We start from the raw sequence: 18,292 nt of genomic DNA, 5'->3' as shown, positions 1-18,292 counted from the left end.
CTCCAGTAAAATAAATGTGTGGATTTACATACTGCAGAGGATGTGATTGTCAGCAATAAAAGTTTGGTTACCAACCACATTTGACACATATCTCATAGAGTATCCCAAATCTCACAGGTTTCTGTGCAAAAACATGAACTTTGCATGTTGACAAGGGCCTTATGTCACAACTGGGTTTTTGGTTGTTTTTTACTTAACGTTTTTTGTTTGTTTGTTTTTACTCTACATTTAATCAAATTAGCACACAACAAACTGGGGGCTATATCTGTTCATATCTTACATAAAATGAGTAGTTGAGAAAAGCCTGGTAGTCAGAGGTATTTTAAAGTGGACCTGCAGGAGCTAACACTGTTCACAGTGGCATGAATTACTCAGTGAGGTTGGAAAACAGCAGCTTCACATGAATTTAATATGGCCCGGAAACTTAAAACCACATTGTATGGACTTCCTCAGCAGATGGCGTCTTAAGGCTGTTATAATGATCCTTTATCAGTTAGTTTGCCAAACACTTAAAGTGTTTGGCAAACCATCAATCATCATTATTTATCTGCTGAGGAAAAGAACTGGACATAGCTGAAAGCTTTGGGAACAACAAGTAAGCCTAGTGTAAGGGGGGGAAATAAATGGGTTTTACAGTAGAAAAGGCAGGTATAAAATTAATGATGTTTCCATTCCAGTTACTTCACCCTGGAACCATATATTATATCTGTGCTTCCCTTCCTGTGAGATATCCAGATTTTTAATATGAACAGGATCTTTTATGACAGTCACACTATTGTGCTCTGGCAGTAAGTGGCTGCGGGAAAGTGATAAAAACAGTGTGTCAGTGAGTGAAAGCAGATGAGGGTCAACTATTGCCCCCTCAGATAAGGACAATGAAATCCCTTCCTAATTTTATCTAGTTGGAAAATAGCCCCAATGAAGATATGTCAGATAGCATGGACACTTCACACCTCTTGTAAGATATCCAGCTTACTTACAGGATATTCATCTTTGAGTATAAGCTTGCATGAAGATTGTTTGGATTTGGAGGATTTGACTTGCTATGTGTTCATTCTAAATGAACCCATTTCCAAGACTATACAATGTGGCATTGGCAAAACACAGATCTACAGAGATTTTCCATAACTGAAAACATAGTATACTCTAATCAAAGTAATCTGATATCCCTGCAAACACTGGCAAATTGCTAAGAACATTTCACCTGTTGAGCCCAGTGGCTTCCACCCAAGACTGCCTCTGGGATGATTACAGCAGAATGCAAATGACCTTTGTTGCTCTTTCATCACAAAGCACTTATTCTGCTTATCCATGTCACCCTGCCCCTCCCTGTTTCTCTCTCTCCCACCTCTGTCATCTCAGAGAAGAAGAGGGGAAAGTCATTAGGCACAAATGGGGAGGAGAGAGCTAGTGGTTGCTATAGCCATGAGAGTCTGGCAGAGCTTGGAGCCACAGAGAGATAGTGAGAGGACTGCACTGGGAAATATCTGCCCAGGGAATACAATAAGTTTTCAGCTCATTAAGTTGGATAAACAAATGGCTTACTGTAGGAGATACTGGGAGTCATACTGGATATCATCAGCAAGACATTAGAAAGAAGGTATTTTGAATTTTTTGTATGAACATCTTAACACTTACAATGTTTTTCTGTTTAATTTTATTATATATTACCTTGACACAATACCCCCTTTATTACATTAAAGGATGCACTTCATAATATAACTGATGTGTCATCCTCCTTCCTAAGCTGTTGTATGATTTCACTGTTTCTTTTTTCTTGATTATCAAGATGAATAAACGCAGAGGGGAAGTGGAGGAGTGTTAATGGAACACCATGAAATTCACTTGAAGATAAAGGAGATGGATGTCGAGTAACAGTCTTGTGGCAGAAACAGTAAGAAAAATGGGCAATGCCATGAGAAGTATTCTCGCCTTCATTCCTTCTGAACGCTGCCAGCGCTTCTTAGTTGGGGACCTGAAGGAGATGCCACTAGATCGGACCCTGGACCTGAGTAGCCGACAGCTGCGAAAGCTGCCTGTTGCTGCCTGTCTCTTCAATGAGTTGGTGAAGCTTTACCTGAGTGACAACAACCTCAGCAGCTTACCGGCTGAAGTGCAGAGCCTGAGAAAGCTGCAGCTTCTGGCCCTCGATTTTAACTGCTTTGAGGAGCTCCCACTAGCCATATGCAGGTTGCCCCAGCTTAGTATTCTTTACTTGGGTAATAACAGGCTTTATCACCTCCCCGTAGAGCTGAGAGAGCTTAGGGAACTTAGCACTCTGTGGCTGGAGACTAATTGCTTCACTGTTTTCCCTAAGGTTGTTTGTGAGCTCTCAAATCTAAAGACCCTGCACCTCGGATATAACCAGATACGGAGTTTACCCAAAGAATTTGGACGGCTGCACGAGCTGCGAAGTATTTGGCTTGCTGGGAACCAACTGCCAGATTTCCCACCAGTGTTACTTGAAATGCACTCTCTGGCTGTTGTTGATGTAGATCGGAACAGAATACGTCATTTTCCTAGCCTTTCTCACATGCAGGGGTTAAAACTTGTGATCTATGACCACAACCCCTGTGTTAATGCCCCAGCAGTGGCTGAGGGAGTCAGAAGGGTTGGGCGATGGGCTGATAGCTCAGATGACGAGCAGGAAGATGATGCTTCAAAAGCAGCAAGTGAGACTACAGCTGAGGTTGTCGAAGTCCATCCTGAAGAGCAACAGAACATTCAAGGTTAAGGACCAAAGTGACCTTCAGCTGTGGGGAGCTGGGATTGACTGGCCAGGCTCGAGTGGCGTCCTGGAGCACTTAAAGCAGAGTGGCATGACAAATACCGTCAGGGTGATGGTATTTGGTCCATATATGGTAAAGCCAATCATTTAAAAGGGAAAGCTCACCTCTGAAATCAAATCTACACACACACACCCTCAACTGGCCTGCTGTGCTACTTGTCTATCAGATTGTTTGGTGAGAGTTGGCCAGTTTTAGATATACTAGTTATGTTTGCATTTACATATCTTAGGATTATGACTTTATTTTGGATTGAACTGTCCTTATAAAGGCCATAAAGTAATGAAATCCAAAATGCATAGTCTGTAAAATGGGATATTTGAATCACGACATAAAAGCAACATTTAAAAAAACAAAATAAAAAGACTGCATGCCTTGAAATTATTCATTTCAATACTTTTTAATTGATCTTTTCCCTCTGGAATGTTGCATGTATTATATTGTTTGTGTATTGCCAAGTTCACATAGTATGTTTGCAAGGCAATGTGTCAAAACAGGCATTAACATTATTCTAGTAAATCAGCCATGCAGCTGTTGCTGTCCAGTGATCTGAGAATTAGTTTCTACTTTTATACTTTTATAGTCAGTATAATTCACAGTTTGTGACTTCTGATTTTACAATGCAAAGCATTAGAAAACATTTTGTTCCAGCAGTGCAAGATAGTATCTGCACCTGCTGAGGATTTTAATACCAGAGATGGATGGTTTAAGTCAATTAGTGCACTCTGTATCCAGACCAATGCATAATTCATCGACTAGATTGGAGCTGTGGCTTTGAATAAAGACTGCTAATGGGCCATAATGTCGTTGCTGTAAGGTTCTGGTTTGAAACAGATCATACATGCAATTTTGCAATTCCCCTGTGTACCAGGAAAATGTTCTGTAAACAAGCTTAAAAGTAATTCCACGATATATGATCTGGGCATTTGGAAACTTTCTAAACAAAATGCATAAAAAAAAAAAAGATTGAAAGGGCTTGAAATTGTTTTTTCTTCTGGAAATGTGATTATTTACGACTGGTTTCTGTGCTTCCACCTTTCATAGATCTTTATATTATTCTATAAATATGTATTTGATTTTTTAAATATATGAATGCATAATATTTTACCTAAATGTATACTTATATTACGTTATAGTATTTATTATGATTTCAGGTAATCTTTTACATTTGTATGGTCCTATTATAAACTACATATATATCAATCTGATTTTGTTATGTTTTATGTGCTTAACATTATGTTTTAATGTAACAATGGAATAAACTTATTTAATCTTATATTAAACACAACACCTATTTTGTTTTTTAAATCAGTATAGTTAAATTTGGTTTGTGAATGTATAAACATATTTATGTTTAGTCATTCAAAAGCATTCACCAGAGTTTTGGTACGTTTTTACCTTTATAACAAAATCAGACGTCATGTGAAGTTGCAGGATTTTTTTCAAACCAATAGCTGTAATGTTATTTAATCTATGCTTAAGTGTGACACATACCTATATATAGATTTCATGCTTAATACAAGCCAACAGCATCAATGTTAACCCTTTAAGTATCTGCAGATCACAACTTATTACAAACCATTTGAGTTTGCATTGCTGCTCTCTCTGCACACACACACTCACTGACCACTTTATTGGGTACACTGTGCTAGCACCAGGTTCAATCTGCTTTTCCCTTAAAAAACTGTGTTAATTCGCATAGATTCAACAAGATGCTGGAAACATTCCTCTGAGCTTTTGGTCTATGCTGAAATGATAGCATCACATGATAAAAATCTCCTGTAGCGCCACATGTCAAAGGTGCTATGGGATTGAGATCTGATAAGTGTGTAATTCACTGTCAGTTTGAAGAAACGAGTTTGGGCTTTGTGTACCCTGCTGGAACTAGCCATCAGAAGTTGCTTAGAATTTCCAGTAAATTATCTGTACAAGAGATTGGAACAAAAAGAAGTAAACATATTTTTGTTTAAAATGTTAAAAACCCAGTATTCAGGACATGTTTACTGGAGATACAAGTTAACTTATCTTGTCGATGATTTTACATTTCTCAAATGTATATGTAATGTAATGTAAATTTGTTATTAAGTAATTTACTGTAAGACTGCAAGACAGTCATCAGATTTCTCTATAGGAATTAAAAATTCAGTTGGTAGCTAGAGTTGCTTTATTATGGTGACAATAAAGAAGTTAACTGTGTTTAATTTGTTTAACACATAACATCTACTCGTATTTTCTCAGGATACAAGATGAGAGATTATGAGTGCATTATATTACATACATAAATATCTTTGGTTCAAAGTCCAACGAAAACACAACTTGCCCACTTCCTTTACTTAAACTTACTTGGATCCAAAGCACCCCTGAAGTGCAGGTTAAACACATGGAGGCTGAGCCACATACTAACATCAGCTTCAATTCTACAGTAACTTTACTATTCCTCTTATTCTCCATAGTCATTAATGATAAATAAAGAAAGTTTCACATGTATCAATAAACTTATATTACTTAAAAGACCCATCTAAAATGTTCTGGTGCTTGGTTGTGATGAAAACTGAATAAATAATATTTTTTAACAAACAGCAGAACGCAAACTGCACTTAATAATAAAGACCTCATAGAATGAACCACAACTGTATAAAAGAGTCAAGCTTTAACTAAATATGCCACACTAGGTAAGTCATGTGGTACACTGAAAAAGAACATGTATTTATAATATAAAAACAAACAAACAAACAAAACATAATTTTTTTTAGATCCCTCAGGCTGGGCTCTTTGCACCTTTTACCATAGCTGTCTTTTTACACCAAAATTTCCAAATCTAATTGGTCTCTCAATGACCCTTTGAGAAAATGCATCAGTCTTTTGCAGTTTTGTTTCAATTGCAAAGCATTTACTTTCAAAAGTGGCATCATATTTAATGATGTTTGAACTGAGAAGTAAGGGTAACACATGAGGAGATTGAACTGACTTAAAAGGGTGTGTTAAGCTGTTGGCATTATGTGACGATAGAGAATACTGTTAGACAAGCCAGATCTGGAATGTAGCACCTCTTGATGTGGGAAAGAATAAACTCAAATGTAACAAAGACAAGAATTGTAAGACCAGAAGAAAGAAATAAGCAGCACTAAAAGTTACAAAAAAAACCCTCTTGTCAAAATGAGAAGTGTTCCAGCTAAAACAATGTGGCTAGTACTGATTACAGTCATGCATGTGAATTTGATCAAATTGGAACAGTAGGTATGCTTCAATCTATCACGATCTGCCAAATCACATTCAAACTGCTAAAGAGTGATAATGGAATATATAAGCATATCCTACAGGTACTGTAACTGTGTGAGGTGACAGGGTTCAAAGGCTCATCCAGGGTCCAGGTCTCTGCCGTAGTACTGTTTCACCCAGCTGAGGTGGAGAATTCTCTTCCACCTCTGGCCCATCAGACTCATGAGACTCCTCTTCCTTGCTATCTGGAACATCAGGCCCCAAGGAATCTGGGATTACAGAGGCATTCTTTGACAGCTCAGTGCCTGTGCCAGTCTCCTGAAAATCAGATGACTCACTCACAGATCCAGTCACTTTAGAAGAATTAAGTTCCTTCTGAGAGTTTTCCCTCTCCATGCGCTTTCGGACCTCTTCTCTCCTCTGCTGGATGCGGGTGTCGTCTCCCATCATAACCCTGACTCTCACTTGATCTGGAGGCCAGAGTCCACCCCATATAAACTGCAGGTAGCTGAACAGCACAATGACACTGAGGAAGGCAAAGTTGGTCGCTACGCCAATCACTGCAGATGTCAGGGGGAAGTTATACAGAACATATCGAATACCAGTGAAGTAAGCGTGGATACGGAGCTGAGATGAGTAGATCTGAACCTGTTTTGAGTGGATCTCAATGACTGCACCAATAGTGGGTTGATAAGCGTTGGTCTTGAAGTCTGAGAACAGCTCCACCTCTATGAGCTGCTTCTGCTCCGCCATGCCAGTGACGAGAAGAGGAGCGAACACTAAGGTACTCATAGTCTGCAGAAGCTTAGAGCGGTAATGCAGCATTGTAGATCTTCCAACTGATGAGACAGTCGTTCCACCCTTGGTATAACAAGACATCTTTACCATGAACATACCCAGCTCTTCATTCACTGGCGATTCAGGCATTTCCAACTCCAAAGATATTCGGTAAGGCTGACCATTGGCCATCACCTGATCTCTGCCATTCTTCATGAAAGAGATGTTGGCTGTGGGGAAGGAGCAAAGTCTCGTCTCCGAGGTATCACAGTCAGCAGTGTAGAAGAAGTGCACTGGGGTGGAGAAGCTCACGGTAGGCATATAAGAGTAATAAAAGCTCCCATAGAGAAAGATGGACACCCAGAGCAGCAGCACTAGGACACAAAAAAGGATGGCTGCCTGAAGCAGTGTCCGTCGGGCTTTGAGGAGCGTGACAGCTGCCACATCGTGCAGCCAGTGCAGAAGTGGTCCCATGGCACCTCCTAATGTTTCCGAACCGGAACTCACCGACCTTCTTCTGGTCCCGTTCTGGACAGTCGTTGCTCCTTGGATTCCCGTGGACCGCTGCCTCAGCGGAAGGTCCCTACCTTGATGCATCAGTGGGTGGGTCTCCTCCATAACCGTGTAATCGCTTATCTTCACCCTCCATTTCAAGTCTGGTTAACCGGCTACACGCTAACCGTGATAGTTGCAGCTACCGTCACGGGCGAAATAAACTACTCGGCAAAAACAAATATCCTGTTTTTCTAAAGTCTGGACTGTGTTGGTTTCACTCAGACTGTGAATTTAAGATAGCAAATTAGCCTACCGGGTTACACAGTGAATTTCCGGAGACTATGCTCAAAACACTACACCGTGAACCGGAAGTGAAAAGCTTTTGTGCCAGCTCGAAGCAGCGACGTAGAAAAAAAGCAGTAATTAACGTCGCCAGCGAAGGAAGCAGGCCTACAAACACATAAACAGAGATGGGGAAGAAAAGTCGCCTCCCTGGAGGAGCCGTCGGTCGGAGAACTATATTGCAGCTTTCCCCACCCGGGAACCGCGGCGTGAATGTTGGAGAGAGAGAAGAAGCGCCCTCGGGATCTGATGGTATTTTATCTCAGTAGCATGTTAGCGGCAGGCTAGCCTAGTGCTAAATACCTGAGGTGCGAACAACGGGCTCATCTGATTATCATTAATTACAATAATACTGTTATTTTTATATTTAGCTGTCCAGTTACTTAACATATGCTGCAAATATACACCGTCGCTGAGAAACTGCAGCTGAGAGCTGTAGTTATTATGAATTATTTTTCTAATTTTAGCTTCTACCAGAAGCTATAGGCTAGTGCGCTAAGCTAACAGTTCGGGGAACATCATCACTTTATCTTACAAAATATGTTAGAAGATAGGATAGGATCAGCTAGCCAAAAAGAAATGGGGGAATGATCTGTGGGATCGATACCCTTAGACCGCGATGCTTTTTATTTAGTCTATGAATACCTGTAATGTTAAAAGCGACAATACTTTACTACAAAACTTTGGTTTTTTTCCCCAGATGAACAGGATGGGGATGGGCATAGATTCGTGAGACGCACAAACATCAAGGCTCCAGCAGTAAAAGCTACAGGTGAAGTGTTTTTCTCTCCCTCTCTCTTTTCGTGTGTGTTGCTGCAGTCATTCTCAAGCAGCAGATTCAAGACTTTATTTCATTTCGCTGAACAAAGCTATTTTGCTTTCCCTTGTAGAGGGGTTGTCTTTGCTCGGAGCCTATGAGGATAGCGATGAAGAGGATGCGGGAGATTCTCATCGGTCAGCCGCAAATTCTCAACACAATCAGTCAGGTGACATCGACAGCACACTGGCCAATTTCATGGCTGTAAGTATGATGAGGATACTGTAAGCCAGTCTCTTATTATTTATGTTGAGCTAATAAAGGTGTAGATTAATGACAAGTAGGTTAAAGTCAACTTCTACTTCATAACTTTATAAAATTGTTTGTTTTTCCTGATTTTTCAAATAACTTATGCAGATTTTATACTCTCTGAGCTCCTTATTCATTATTAAATCATATACTCTATGTAAAGCCTAGTGCTTTGACCCGTGTGGTTTATTCACGCAACTAAAAACTTGCCGTCTGTGTTTTCTGGTTGCAGGAAATTGATGCAATCACAACTCAGCCAAGTTCAGATGATGCACCAACTCATCAGTCAGTTCCAAGTGCTACTCCACCCAAACCTGAGGTTAATACTCAGCAGCCAGCTGCTGGTGAAGGACAGAATCAGCAAGGCACAGACTTTGAGTACAATACACAGTACTCACTAGCCGGCGGTAATTATCTCTGCTGCATTAAAATATCAAGTGTGCATGTCCTTAGTGAACTGATTTATATTTCTTCACCAAAAATAATTTGTATATTAATGTATTTATATTCATATGAAAAGAAAACTGTATTTTTCTAATGTTATAGTCTTGATTACATAAAGTATTTAACAATGTGCTACATTGATTATATAAAGAGATCAATCACGCAGTGGTTACTTTCAAAAGGGACGGTTTGATATTGATGTCTACTAACCATTAAACGCAGCCAATTTATTTATTTTTTTGTTAATATCTTCTTTGCTCTAACTGAGAACACTGGAGGGTTTTTTTTTTTGTCTTATTTTGTTTGTTTGTTAATTTTTGAGATTATGTTTTGGTGGTTTTTAAAGTCCCATGTATTTGCTTGTATTTCAGTGGGTGTAGAGATGGGAGACTGGCAGGAGGTGTGGGACGAGAACTCTGGTTGCTATTATTACTGGAACACACTGACCAATGAAGTGTCCTGGGAGCTGCCACACTATCTAGCTGATCAGGTGCAAAGCCTGGGACATTATACCAACAGGTAGGAGACATTAAGAGTATTAAACAAAGTGTTTGAAAATTATGTTTATTTCTGACACCTGATAATTGTGGGTATTCTGCTTTTATTTATAGCTCGAGTGTCAATGGAAATGGCACAGCTCATGCAGGTTATTGCACAGAAGAAAATGCTGTATCTGCTGCCACAACATCATCAGCAAAAGAGACAAAAGTAAAGGCATGTTCCATCTGTCCCCAATTCAACTATTCAGCTAGTTTCTGTTTTGTTTAAATACTCTCACTTTGATACTAAATATGACTTGCACTGTGTTTTTCTTTAAAGGAGGTAATTGAAAGCGTTGTAGGCCTCACAAGTGAAGAGGAAGAGCGCCAGGGAGTTGCTGCAGCACTCCTCGCTCCTCTGATCCCCTCTGAAGTGAAGGAAGCAGAAGAGAAATGGAGGAAAAGACTGCTTAAAGGCCTGGATGAGAGTGAGAATAGCTTGGATTCTGACGGAGATGGCGTTCGTCTTACAGGATCTCCTTCTACCCCTCTGAGGGACTCAGACTCAGCTCCCATTGTCCAGAAAGATGGATGCACCAAGAAGCAATCTGGAGACAACTCTGAAGGTGATGAAGAGGCAGAAGAGGACACCATGGAGTTAGAACTGGCTCTGGAAAGGAAAAAGGTGTGTATTTAATGCAGCAAAAGGAATATCTTTGAAACTTTCTTTTGGCACACAGAATAATCAAACACCTGACTCTTAGGCTGAGCTACGAGCACTGGAGGAGGGTGATGTCAGTGCTGGGGGCTCCAGTCCTTGTTCTGAGAATAGCCAAGAAGCCTCCGGTCCTCGTGGTGTTCTGCTGAAGAAGAACCGGTGGAAGACTTCTTTCCTCAGTGCTGCCAGCCCCGACTCTAACAGTAGAAGCTCAGATATACCGGATAACACAGAGACCGGTTAGTTTAAACATTAACACATGAGAGAAGTGGGTGGAATAACATAAAAAAATTTCTATCTACATAATTTTATGCCTCTCTTGTTTCTTGTAGCACTTCCTAAAGTCTTAGAAAGTGTTGAGGAAGGAGAAGACAATGAAGTGGAAAATTCTGAGGACAAAATGGGTTCAAAACCTTCCGTGAAGGAGGAGGGGGAGACATCTGAGCTCAAAGAGGAAACTCCTGAGCTCAAGGTAACAACACTACTACTATTACTAACAAACAGTAATTGTGCACTCTCTTTTGAGAAGTATTTTAATGGTAAAAAATGTAGTTTCAGATCGGTGAACTGGCAAACACCTTAATCAGCAAGATGGAGTTTCTTGGGATAAATAAGAAAGGGATCTCAAACTTTCAGCTGCTTCTGCTACAAACTGAGGTGCGTGGATATTCATTTTCTAAGCAATGTCATCCTAACTTCCATTTGCTGCTTTTCTAATGCGACTTTTAAAATATTTAACATTTAATTTTGTTTCACATGATTTTGCACAGGCACGCGGTAGTATTTAATATTTAAAATCTTCATAATAATTCATCATAAGGTGTCATTCTGGAAACTTACTGTAATTACTCTTCCATATTACTCATCTATCCTGCAGCTCTTCTGTCTGTATCTGTCTCTTGAGCCCTTTAGTTATATTTTATGGGCTTTTGTCTAATTTTTGTCTCTGTCCCTCTTGTCTTTCTTCTTTTGTTCTTTATTTCATTTTTCCCCCAGACACGGGTTGCTGATTGGAGGGAGGGCGCTCTGAATGGAGTCTATCTTCGCCGCCGGCTGCAGGAAGCTGCCGAACACATAAAATATTACGAACTTAACGCCACCCCTAAAGGCTGGTCCTGCCACTGGGACAGGTACGCGCTCCTTACCTTTCACATCTCTAAACTCCCCAGCCCCCCAAAAATCTTACCGTGTGACTACACATCCCTCAGTGCTGAGGTTGCAGACTTTGTAACATGACTTGGGGAGAAGCTTAACCAGTCCGAGTGGATCAAAATACTTACCAGAAACAGACTCTTCAGGTTTTTGTGATGCAGTCCTTTGCGTACACTGATAAGGGAGCATCCACTCTGGGCCTGCCTGCTTCGTGTTAAATACACCTGCCACAGAGAGGACTCTTAGTCCCTTAACAGACTCTTAAGCCTTTTGTTGTAAAAGGGCATTTGTAAACTGATTATGGGTCCAGTCAGTGGAAAAACTGGGAGGGGGTGTATGGTAGGAAGGTTTGGTTGCGTGGGACAGCTTTGCACTTTACAGGACTACAACCCCCTGAATGCAATGCTGAAAGAGTGATGCCCTGGAAGCGACGAGTGTCACGCATCAAATAAAAGGTGAAGATGGAGCAATGACGGGAATCCAGCAGGTCAGACCAACTCTATTTCATATGTTTTCCTGTTTTTCCATTTACTTCTTTCTGACATAAAATGAGTTGAATTTGTGCTTCTTATTTTATGCCCTATGGTTGTTGTTGCTGCTGCTGCTGCTGATAATAATAATGGTACTTCCTCCCCGGCGTCTTCCTGTGTCTGGGAGGGAATGGTTGTCTAAAACAAAAGAAATGTGACAACCATGGTGTGAGCTGCTGAATGCTGCTTTCAGGACCTAGAGATGATTTGTTTGTTTATTTATTCCTGAGAGCAAGGTGGGTTCCCTATCCACAACCATAACCACACTCTTAATTCGGCCTTTGTTCAGGACAGTTAAAAGCACTGTCCATACCAACATTCCTAGTCCTTAATTGTGGCCATACTGTCCACTCCCTTGCCCTTCTGTCCCAGGGTATCAAGCTACACAGCAAGTATGTAGACCAGTGGTTGAGACTTGTGCCTTCTATCTCTGTTGTCCCACTCTCTAGAGAGCACAGGCGGTATTTCTATGTGAAGGACCGGACCGGTGCCTCCCAGTGGGATTTTCCAACAGAGGATGACAAGGAGGAGGACCTGAAAGATGGCGAGGGTACTCAGACACAGACTTCAAGCCAGGTGGATACCAAAACAAGTGCATCAGGTGTCACAGGTAAATCTGTTATTACTGCTGCTGATCTTAGACTAGGAGAAAATTACTGGGGAGTGGAAAGGAAAATAACTGCAATAAAGTCTGTTCAATACATATTTCTTTGCTGTAATTGCATAATAATGTTAATCTCCCTTTTTTTTTTTTTTTTTATTGTTTTATTTTTAAACAAAGGATCTACATGTCCTCCTACTGCCCCGCCACCGCTACCTCCTCAGCCCAATCCATCATCCTTCTGGTCCCCATCCCAACCTCCACTTCCTGACAGCCCTCCTCCACCATCCAACTACCCCCCACCTCCACCACTCCCCCCAGGCTCACCACCTCCCCCACCTCCCCCTCCTGACAGTGATGGAGAGATCATGGAGGTGGAGATGGAGATGGATGATGACAATGATGAAGAGCCTCCAGCCCCTGGAACTGAGGAAGATGGCAGTGGGAAGCCTCCTTTGCCGCCAGGCTCTGCTAGCACGAAGGTGTGGAAGTAGTTATGATTCTAATTACATTAGTGTTTTCATTTTTTTCAGAAGAACAGCCATCAGCTTTAGCTTTATATTGTATTTGTTGTCATTTACACAGGCTGTCGAGTCATCGGGTCCCCTGGGAAAGGGTCAAAAACGTAAAGCTGGTCAGATGAATAAAACCATTACAATTGGCAGCAGTCCCATTCTGTACACCCAGCCAGCTGCCAGTGCAGGTAAAAATAAAAAAAAAAGTTTCATTACACGTCCATCATAATGAAAACAAAAGGCAAAGCTACCCTGAATAAGGGACAGTACATGTACACAATTGGTTAATTTAATATGTTTACAAAGTAGCAATAAAGTTTCTCCTTGTCTGCAGCCCCTCTAATGTCAGCAACTGCCTACTGGGGTATGCCGGCCGTCACTGCCCCTTTGGTACCTTGTGAACCTCCAGCTCCACCTGTCCCAGTTCTGCCTCCACAACCACCACTGCCACCATCTCAGCCACCCTTTGAACCTACTGGGGCAAAAACTCTGCCCACAGACAAGAGCAAGAAAACCAAAAAGGATAAGGTTAGTATTGGAGTTAAAATCAGCTGACCAAGAAGTCTTTCATTCCGGAGTGTTCATCATGGTTTGTCTTTTGTTAGACTAATTGTTCTCAAAAAAAAATTCCTTTCCATGAAGCCGTCCCTTTGATGCAATACTTAAAATGACATTCAGGAAAACATGCAGTTCACGTTTTCCATTTGACACACTTCTCTCTCTCTAGCCCAAGAAAAGTAAGACCAAAATGCCTTCTCTGGTGAAGAAGTGGCAGAGTATACAGAAGGAGTTGGATGAGGAAGAAAAGAGCAGTTCCAGTGATGAAGATAGAGATCTGCTCAACAAGAAAAGTATTGAAGAGTGGAAGCAACAGCAGCTCAGCACGTATGTGGTTATGCCCTTTCCTTTTACTTTAGGTTTTCATTTTTTTATTTTTTAAAATGAGCTTTACTTGTTTTTACTGCTTTCTCGCCCAGTTTTACTCTTATTTCAGTGATTATAAATGTAACTTTTTTTCAATTTTTACAGAGGAAAAGCTTCAAAGAATGCCAACTTTGAGGCACTGCCCGAGGACTGGCGGGAACGCCTGAAGAAAAGGAAGATGAACACGTAACATCAGGTCTGGGTCATACACTGTCCAGGCAATGTTTTTAAAAACCACTCCAACCACTGTCATTAGGTTATCCTTCCCCAGCTTAGGGTTTTCTCTAAACTTGAACTTTTACTTGTCCGTGATGAAGACATTTAGAAGCCCTTACATGGCAGGCCATGAATGTCCTCCTGGTTTTTGTAGCCACCACTGTAAATGTGCCAAATGTCTCGAGTAAATCGGTATATCAAGTGTTTCATGGCTATTTTGTATAGCCCCTTGTAGATGATCACCCATTTGTTTTGGAGGATTTTATTTTGAGCATTTTTACAATGTTGTATATAAAATGTATAATGGGATAAGCCATGTTTGTGGAGGGGAGGGTGGGGGGGACTTCGTTGAACTTGTATATTTTGTAAAAAATTATTAAAATGTTTCTAAAGTGATCTTTTTTTTTTTTTCTTTTGCATTTTTGTTCTGTTTTGTTTTCCCTCCCACCATCTCAATCACAATACTACAATGACTAGGGCATACAACTATACAAACGGCACAAGAGTGCATTTGGATCAGTCTTTTTTTTTTTTTTTTTTCTTTTTTTTTTTTTTTAGGGTTTTATGACAAAGTCGATACTACATTCATTGTTCTGTGTGTTAGTTATGGGCAGGAGGAGACGTACAGAGCTCTGCATCTGAATCCAAGTCTAGAAGTACAAGAACTTGGGTGTCCTTAAGGATAACAGGCTGAACTGGAAGAGCAAAATGGGAATTATTGGGAGATGAGCAGGCTCTTTCCTAAGTAAGCTGTAAATCCTTCAGTATGTGCAGATGGAGACTCACCAGTGGTGAGTGCAGTTTGTACTGTGGTCTGCTGGGGGAACAGGATCAGAGCTGATGATACCCACAGACTGATTAACCCTCTGAGTCTGATCAAAATCACTACCCTTTCAGCTTGTTCGTGGCCACCTACAGATTAGGTCTGTAATTTTTAGTGCAGAGAAAGCAAAAACATAAAAACTCCCTCTCAAACTGTTCGTGGCCAAAAATGGCCACCCCTTGTTTACATTTACAAAATGCTATAGAATTCATATATATTAAGAAAAATGTCCAGTTTTTTTAACATGATTTTTTAGATTAGCATCAGGGCTGTTCATGAAAATCAAAATTTCATTAAAATTCTGAAATTTAACCCTTTAAATATCAGTTAGAGCACATAATCATAACTCATAAATTGAGAAAATCATAAAATCCCAGTTTTTTTCTAAATAATACATGCCATCTGATTTATTTGCTAACCATGATGGTTAGATGCATAGCAATAATTAACAGCATCAATGACATTTATGCAACATTTGTTTTTCTGCAGTGGCAGAAAAACAAAAAAACTCCCTCTCAGACCGTCCGTGGCCAAAAATGGCCACCCCTTGTTTACATTTACAGAATACTATAAAATTATTATATATTAAAACATTTTTCTACTTAGACCAACTTCATTTTTTAAATGAAAACCAGTCCTAGTCATGAAAACCATTTTTATTCCTGTGAGTAATGACCCCAATAAAAGAAACTCCCACTTTGTTAGTCATGCCAAAAACGGCCTTTTATTGCTTGTTTGTACAAAATACATCCTCTTTCTGTGTGTGTGTGTGTGTGTGTGTGTGTGTACACGTGTACTCAGGGAAGGCAGGACACGCAAACCACAGCAGAGTGATCTTTGCAGACACTCTTTTCACAGCTGGAGCAAGTGGTTGCCGTTCTTCTTCTGTTTATACACAGTTCGCACCTTTTCCTCGTTTTGTTGATGGGCTTTGGGTCAGACTCTGTTTCTGATTCTGTCTGCTGTATCTCAGCAACAATAGCAGCGGCTGCTTTTGAGCGTGGGGCACAAGGCCGTCTTGCAATTTCTGGAGTCACCAGCATGTAGCCCAGCTCCTCCAGGAACACCCTTCGTTTGTGGGTCTTGGCGGACTCCCACTCAGGATTCACTGCTTTCCACAGGACAAAGCCATTGTATGCTGAGATGTCCAGAAGATTGTAGAACAGAGCCAGTGGCCAGCGACTGGTTTTCCTCCGACAACTGTAGGTGCCGACAACCTTGTCTAGGTTATCCACTCCACCTTTACACTTGTTGTAATCAAGGATTGCTGCTGGCTTCTTCTTTTCCCCATCACTGACTGCTGGTTCCCTATGCTTTGTGCTCAAAAGAAGCACATTCTTCCCTTGCTTGGGCATGTAGGAGACTGTCATGGTTGTTTTGGTGAAGGCAAAGAGAGATGAAAGAATCTTCCTCTGTCTCAGCTGAACAAGCTGGGGAGGGAGCTCTGGTTTGTTTCCCCTGATTGTGCCAACCAGAGCTACTTTTCTTCTGAGCAGCTCCTCTGCCAAGCTGAACGATGTAAAGAAGTTGTCACAAGTGACAGTGTGTCCTTTGAGCCCCTCTGTCAGTTGTAGCACAACTCTCATTCCCTGATTAACTTCCCGGGAACTTCCAGATTTTCCTGTGTAAATTTCCATCTTCCAAGCATAGGAGGTTGCCACATCACAGATCACCCAGATTTTAATGCCATATTTTGCAGGCTTCTTGGGCATATACTGCCGAAATCCACATCGACCTTTGAATCCAACCATCTGCTCATCGACACAGACGTCAACTCCTGGATTGAACAGCAGGGGGAGACGAGCAACCCACTTTTCCCACAGGTCGCGAAATGCAGCAAGCTTATCGTTCCTGAAACATCTCGGGCGGGCGAGCTTGTCATCAAAGCGGATGTTAGCGCTGATCTGGGCGTAGCGATAGTGGGGCATTGTAGCACGGAATATTGCCCGTCCGGTCTTGTCAGCCCACAAACCACGCGATGCTTCATGCCTTGAGCGGTAGACACCAGCGAGAATCAAAGTCCCAATGTACGCTCTCATCTCCACATCATCCACATCCCTCCAATTCTCACACTTTCGCCTCCCATGCAGGTTTGTGTAGGTGCACAGCAGCTGAATGATCTCTTCTGTCACAAACAGGTCAAATGCAGATCTCAGGGTGCTAATGCGGGTAACTGCATACAGGGTGGGCCCTGGAGTGATACCAGTGGGTACTGGATTGTAGCGCATGGTCTCCTCAGCAGTGGGAAACCACTCAATATTCCCAGAACGAGACATCCACTCGGCCCCCGGCGCCCCGGCGTCTGCCGCTTCTCCTACCGTCTCTTCCATTAGCCGCTCTACCTCGACTGCTGTCTTTGTATCATTCTCACTTGCTGAAGAAGAGGAATCGGGCACTGGATGGTAATCCTCATCATTGGTAGTGATGCTGTCATTCTCTGAGGAGACTGATGCAGCGGATTCCTCGTCATCTTCGCTCTCTGAGTGCCTCACATAGTCAGGTGCTTGAAGCAGTGAATATGACCGTCTTGCCATCTTGCCAGAGCAAAAATGATCTTGAAGCTGCTGGGTTTATTTATAGCTTTGACTATGACTTATGACGGCACCTGTATACAGGACAGAATTACAAACAGTCCCAGTTTGTTGTTGTTTATGCTACAGCTACAGCTTTGAATTTTGCAGAGTGTCCTGTGAGTTCTTTCTCTGTGTTGCGGGAATTACTGTCTTGCGTGTGACTGGGTGCAGTAAGGAGTGTATGTGATGTGTGTGAGCATTGACTGTAGAAAACATGGACGACGCGACAGCTCCCCAAAAATGAAGCCAAAACGTCCCTATCGCCCCCTGCAGTATAAGTCATAAACCCGCCTCCTCCATGTTAGCGGATGGGAGTGGGGTCAGACTAAAATAAATTAATTCTCCTTAGATATTTTTTTCCAAAGATTATTTCTTTTCTTTTCAATAGTTCTCATCACGCTGTTTGATGTCCAAGGGGTCTCCTTTCCCATAAGTTTGATTCTAATTCCTACTACGGTGACGTTAAATTGGGCTGAAACGTACGGTGGCCCTGAGAGGCCAAACGGACTGCAACTTCAGAAAACACGTGCAAAAAGAAAAATGCTGCAAAAAGAAAGACGCTGCACTGCAACTTCAAGAAAAACGCTGCACTGCAAAAAGAAAAACGCTACAAAGAGAAAAGCGCTGCAAAA

General features: G+C 41.5%; 4 protein-coding genes across 5 annotated transcripts; 2 read left to right on the top strand and 2 right to left on the bottom strand.

Annotated features, from left to right (window-relative positions):
* The first annotated feature begins 1,350 nt into the window (after positions 1-1,350).
* Positions 1,351-4,005, top strand: lrrc10 (leucine rich repeat containing 10). Its single transcript, XM_026176546.1, has 2 exons — positions 1,351-1,600; positions 1,790-4,005. The coding sequence occupies exon 2, from the start codon at positions 1,865-1,867 to the stop codon at positions 2,732-2,734; it is 870 nt and encodes a 289-aa protein (XP_026032331.1). The 5' UTR covers positions 1,351-1,600; positions 1,790-1,864; the 3' UTR covers positions 2,735-4,005.
* A 927-nt stretch (positions 4,006-4,932) lies between these two features.
* On the bottom strand, positions 4,933-7,541 carry LOC113027078 (seipin-like). The gene has a single exon (XM_026176540.1). The coding sequence runs from the start codon at positions 7,398-7,400 to the stop codon at positions 6,135-6,137; it is 1,266 nt and encodes a 421-aa protein (XP_026032325.1). The 5' UTR covers positions 7,401-7,541; the 3' UTR covers positions 4,933-6,134.
* Positions 7,542-7,668: 127 nt separating this feature from the next.
* On the top strand, positions 7,669-14,616 carry fnbp4 (formin binding protein 4). 2 transcript variants are annotated; one of them, XM_026176538.1, is made up of 17 exons: positions 7,669-7,871; positions 8,320-8,391; positions 8,510-8,640; positions 8,918-9,092; positions 9,501-9,648; positions 9,741-9,837; positions 9,949-10,293; positions 10,373-10,565; positions 10,659-10,798; positions 10,879-10,983; positions 11,323-11,456; positions 12,458-12,618; positions 12,790-13,091; positions 13,195-13,312; positions 13,459-13,652; positions 13,852-14,009; positions 14,154-14,616. In XM_026176538.1, the coding sequence occupies exons 1-17, from the start codon at positions 7,748-7,750 to the stop codon at positions 14,236-14,238; spliced, it is 2,682 nt and encodes an 893-aa protein (XP_026032323.1). In that variant the 5' UTR covers positions 7,669-7,747; the 3' UTR covers positions 14,239-14,616. The 2 variants fall into 2 exon arrangements, with proteins under 2 accessions (XP_026032323.1, XP_026032322.1); XM_026176537.1 differs by having other exon boundaries at positions 9,741-9,843.
* A 213-nt stretch (positions 14,617-14,829) lies between these two features.
* On the bottom strand, positions 14,830-18,185 carry LOC113027077 (piggyBac transposable element-derived protein 4-like). The gene has a single exon (XM_026176539.1). It carries the CDS (start codon positions 17,619-17,621, stop codon positions 15,885-15,887), a length of 1,737 nt encoding a protein of 578 aa, XP_026032324.1. The 5' UTR covers positions 17,622-18,185; the 3' UTR covers positions 14,830-15,884.
* Positions 18,186-18,292: the final 107 nt, after the last annotated feature.

The sequence above is a fragment of the Astatotilapia calliptera genome, chromosome 7, assembly GCF_900246225.1.
Source record: "Astatotilapia calliptera chromosome 7, fAstCal1.2, whole genome shotgun sequence".
Classification (NCBI taxonomy): domain Eukaryota; kingdom Metazoa; phylum Chordata; class Actinopteri; order Cichliformes; family Cichlidae; genus Astatotilapia; species Astatotilapia calliptera.
This window is presented reverse-complemented; position numbering and strand designations above follow the sequence as displayed.

Excerpts from the sequence above, each read along its gene's own strand:
- fnbp4 (XM_026176537.1), top strand. The coding sequence starts at position 7,748 with ATGGGGAAGAAAAGTCGCCTCCCTGGAGGAGCCGTCGGTCGGAGAACT. Across the intron at positions 9,093-9,500 it reads ACAGTACTCACTAGCCGGCG|TGGGTGTAGAGATGGGAGAC; the intron begins GTAATTATCTCT and ends CTTGTATTTCAG. Across the intron at positions 13,653-13,851 it reads AGAAAACCAAAAAGGATAAG|CCCAAGAAAAGTAAGACCAA; the intron begins GTTAGTATTGGA and ends CTCTCTCTCTAG.
- lrrc10 (XM_026176546.1), top strand. The coding sequence starts at position 1,865 with ATGTCGAGTAACAGTCTTGTGGCAGAAACAGTAAGAAAAATGGGCAAT.
- LOC113027077 (XM_026176539.1), bottom strand. The coding sequence starts at position 17,621 with ATGGCAAGACGGTCATATTCACTGCTTCAAGCACCTGACTATGTGAGG.
- LOC113027078 (XM_026176540.1), bottom strand. The coding sequence starts at position 7,400 with ATGGAGGAGACCCACCCACTGATGCATCAAGGTAGGGACCTTCCGCTG.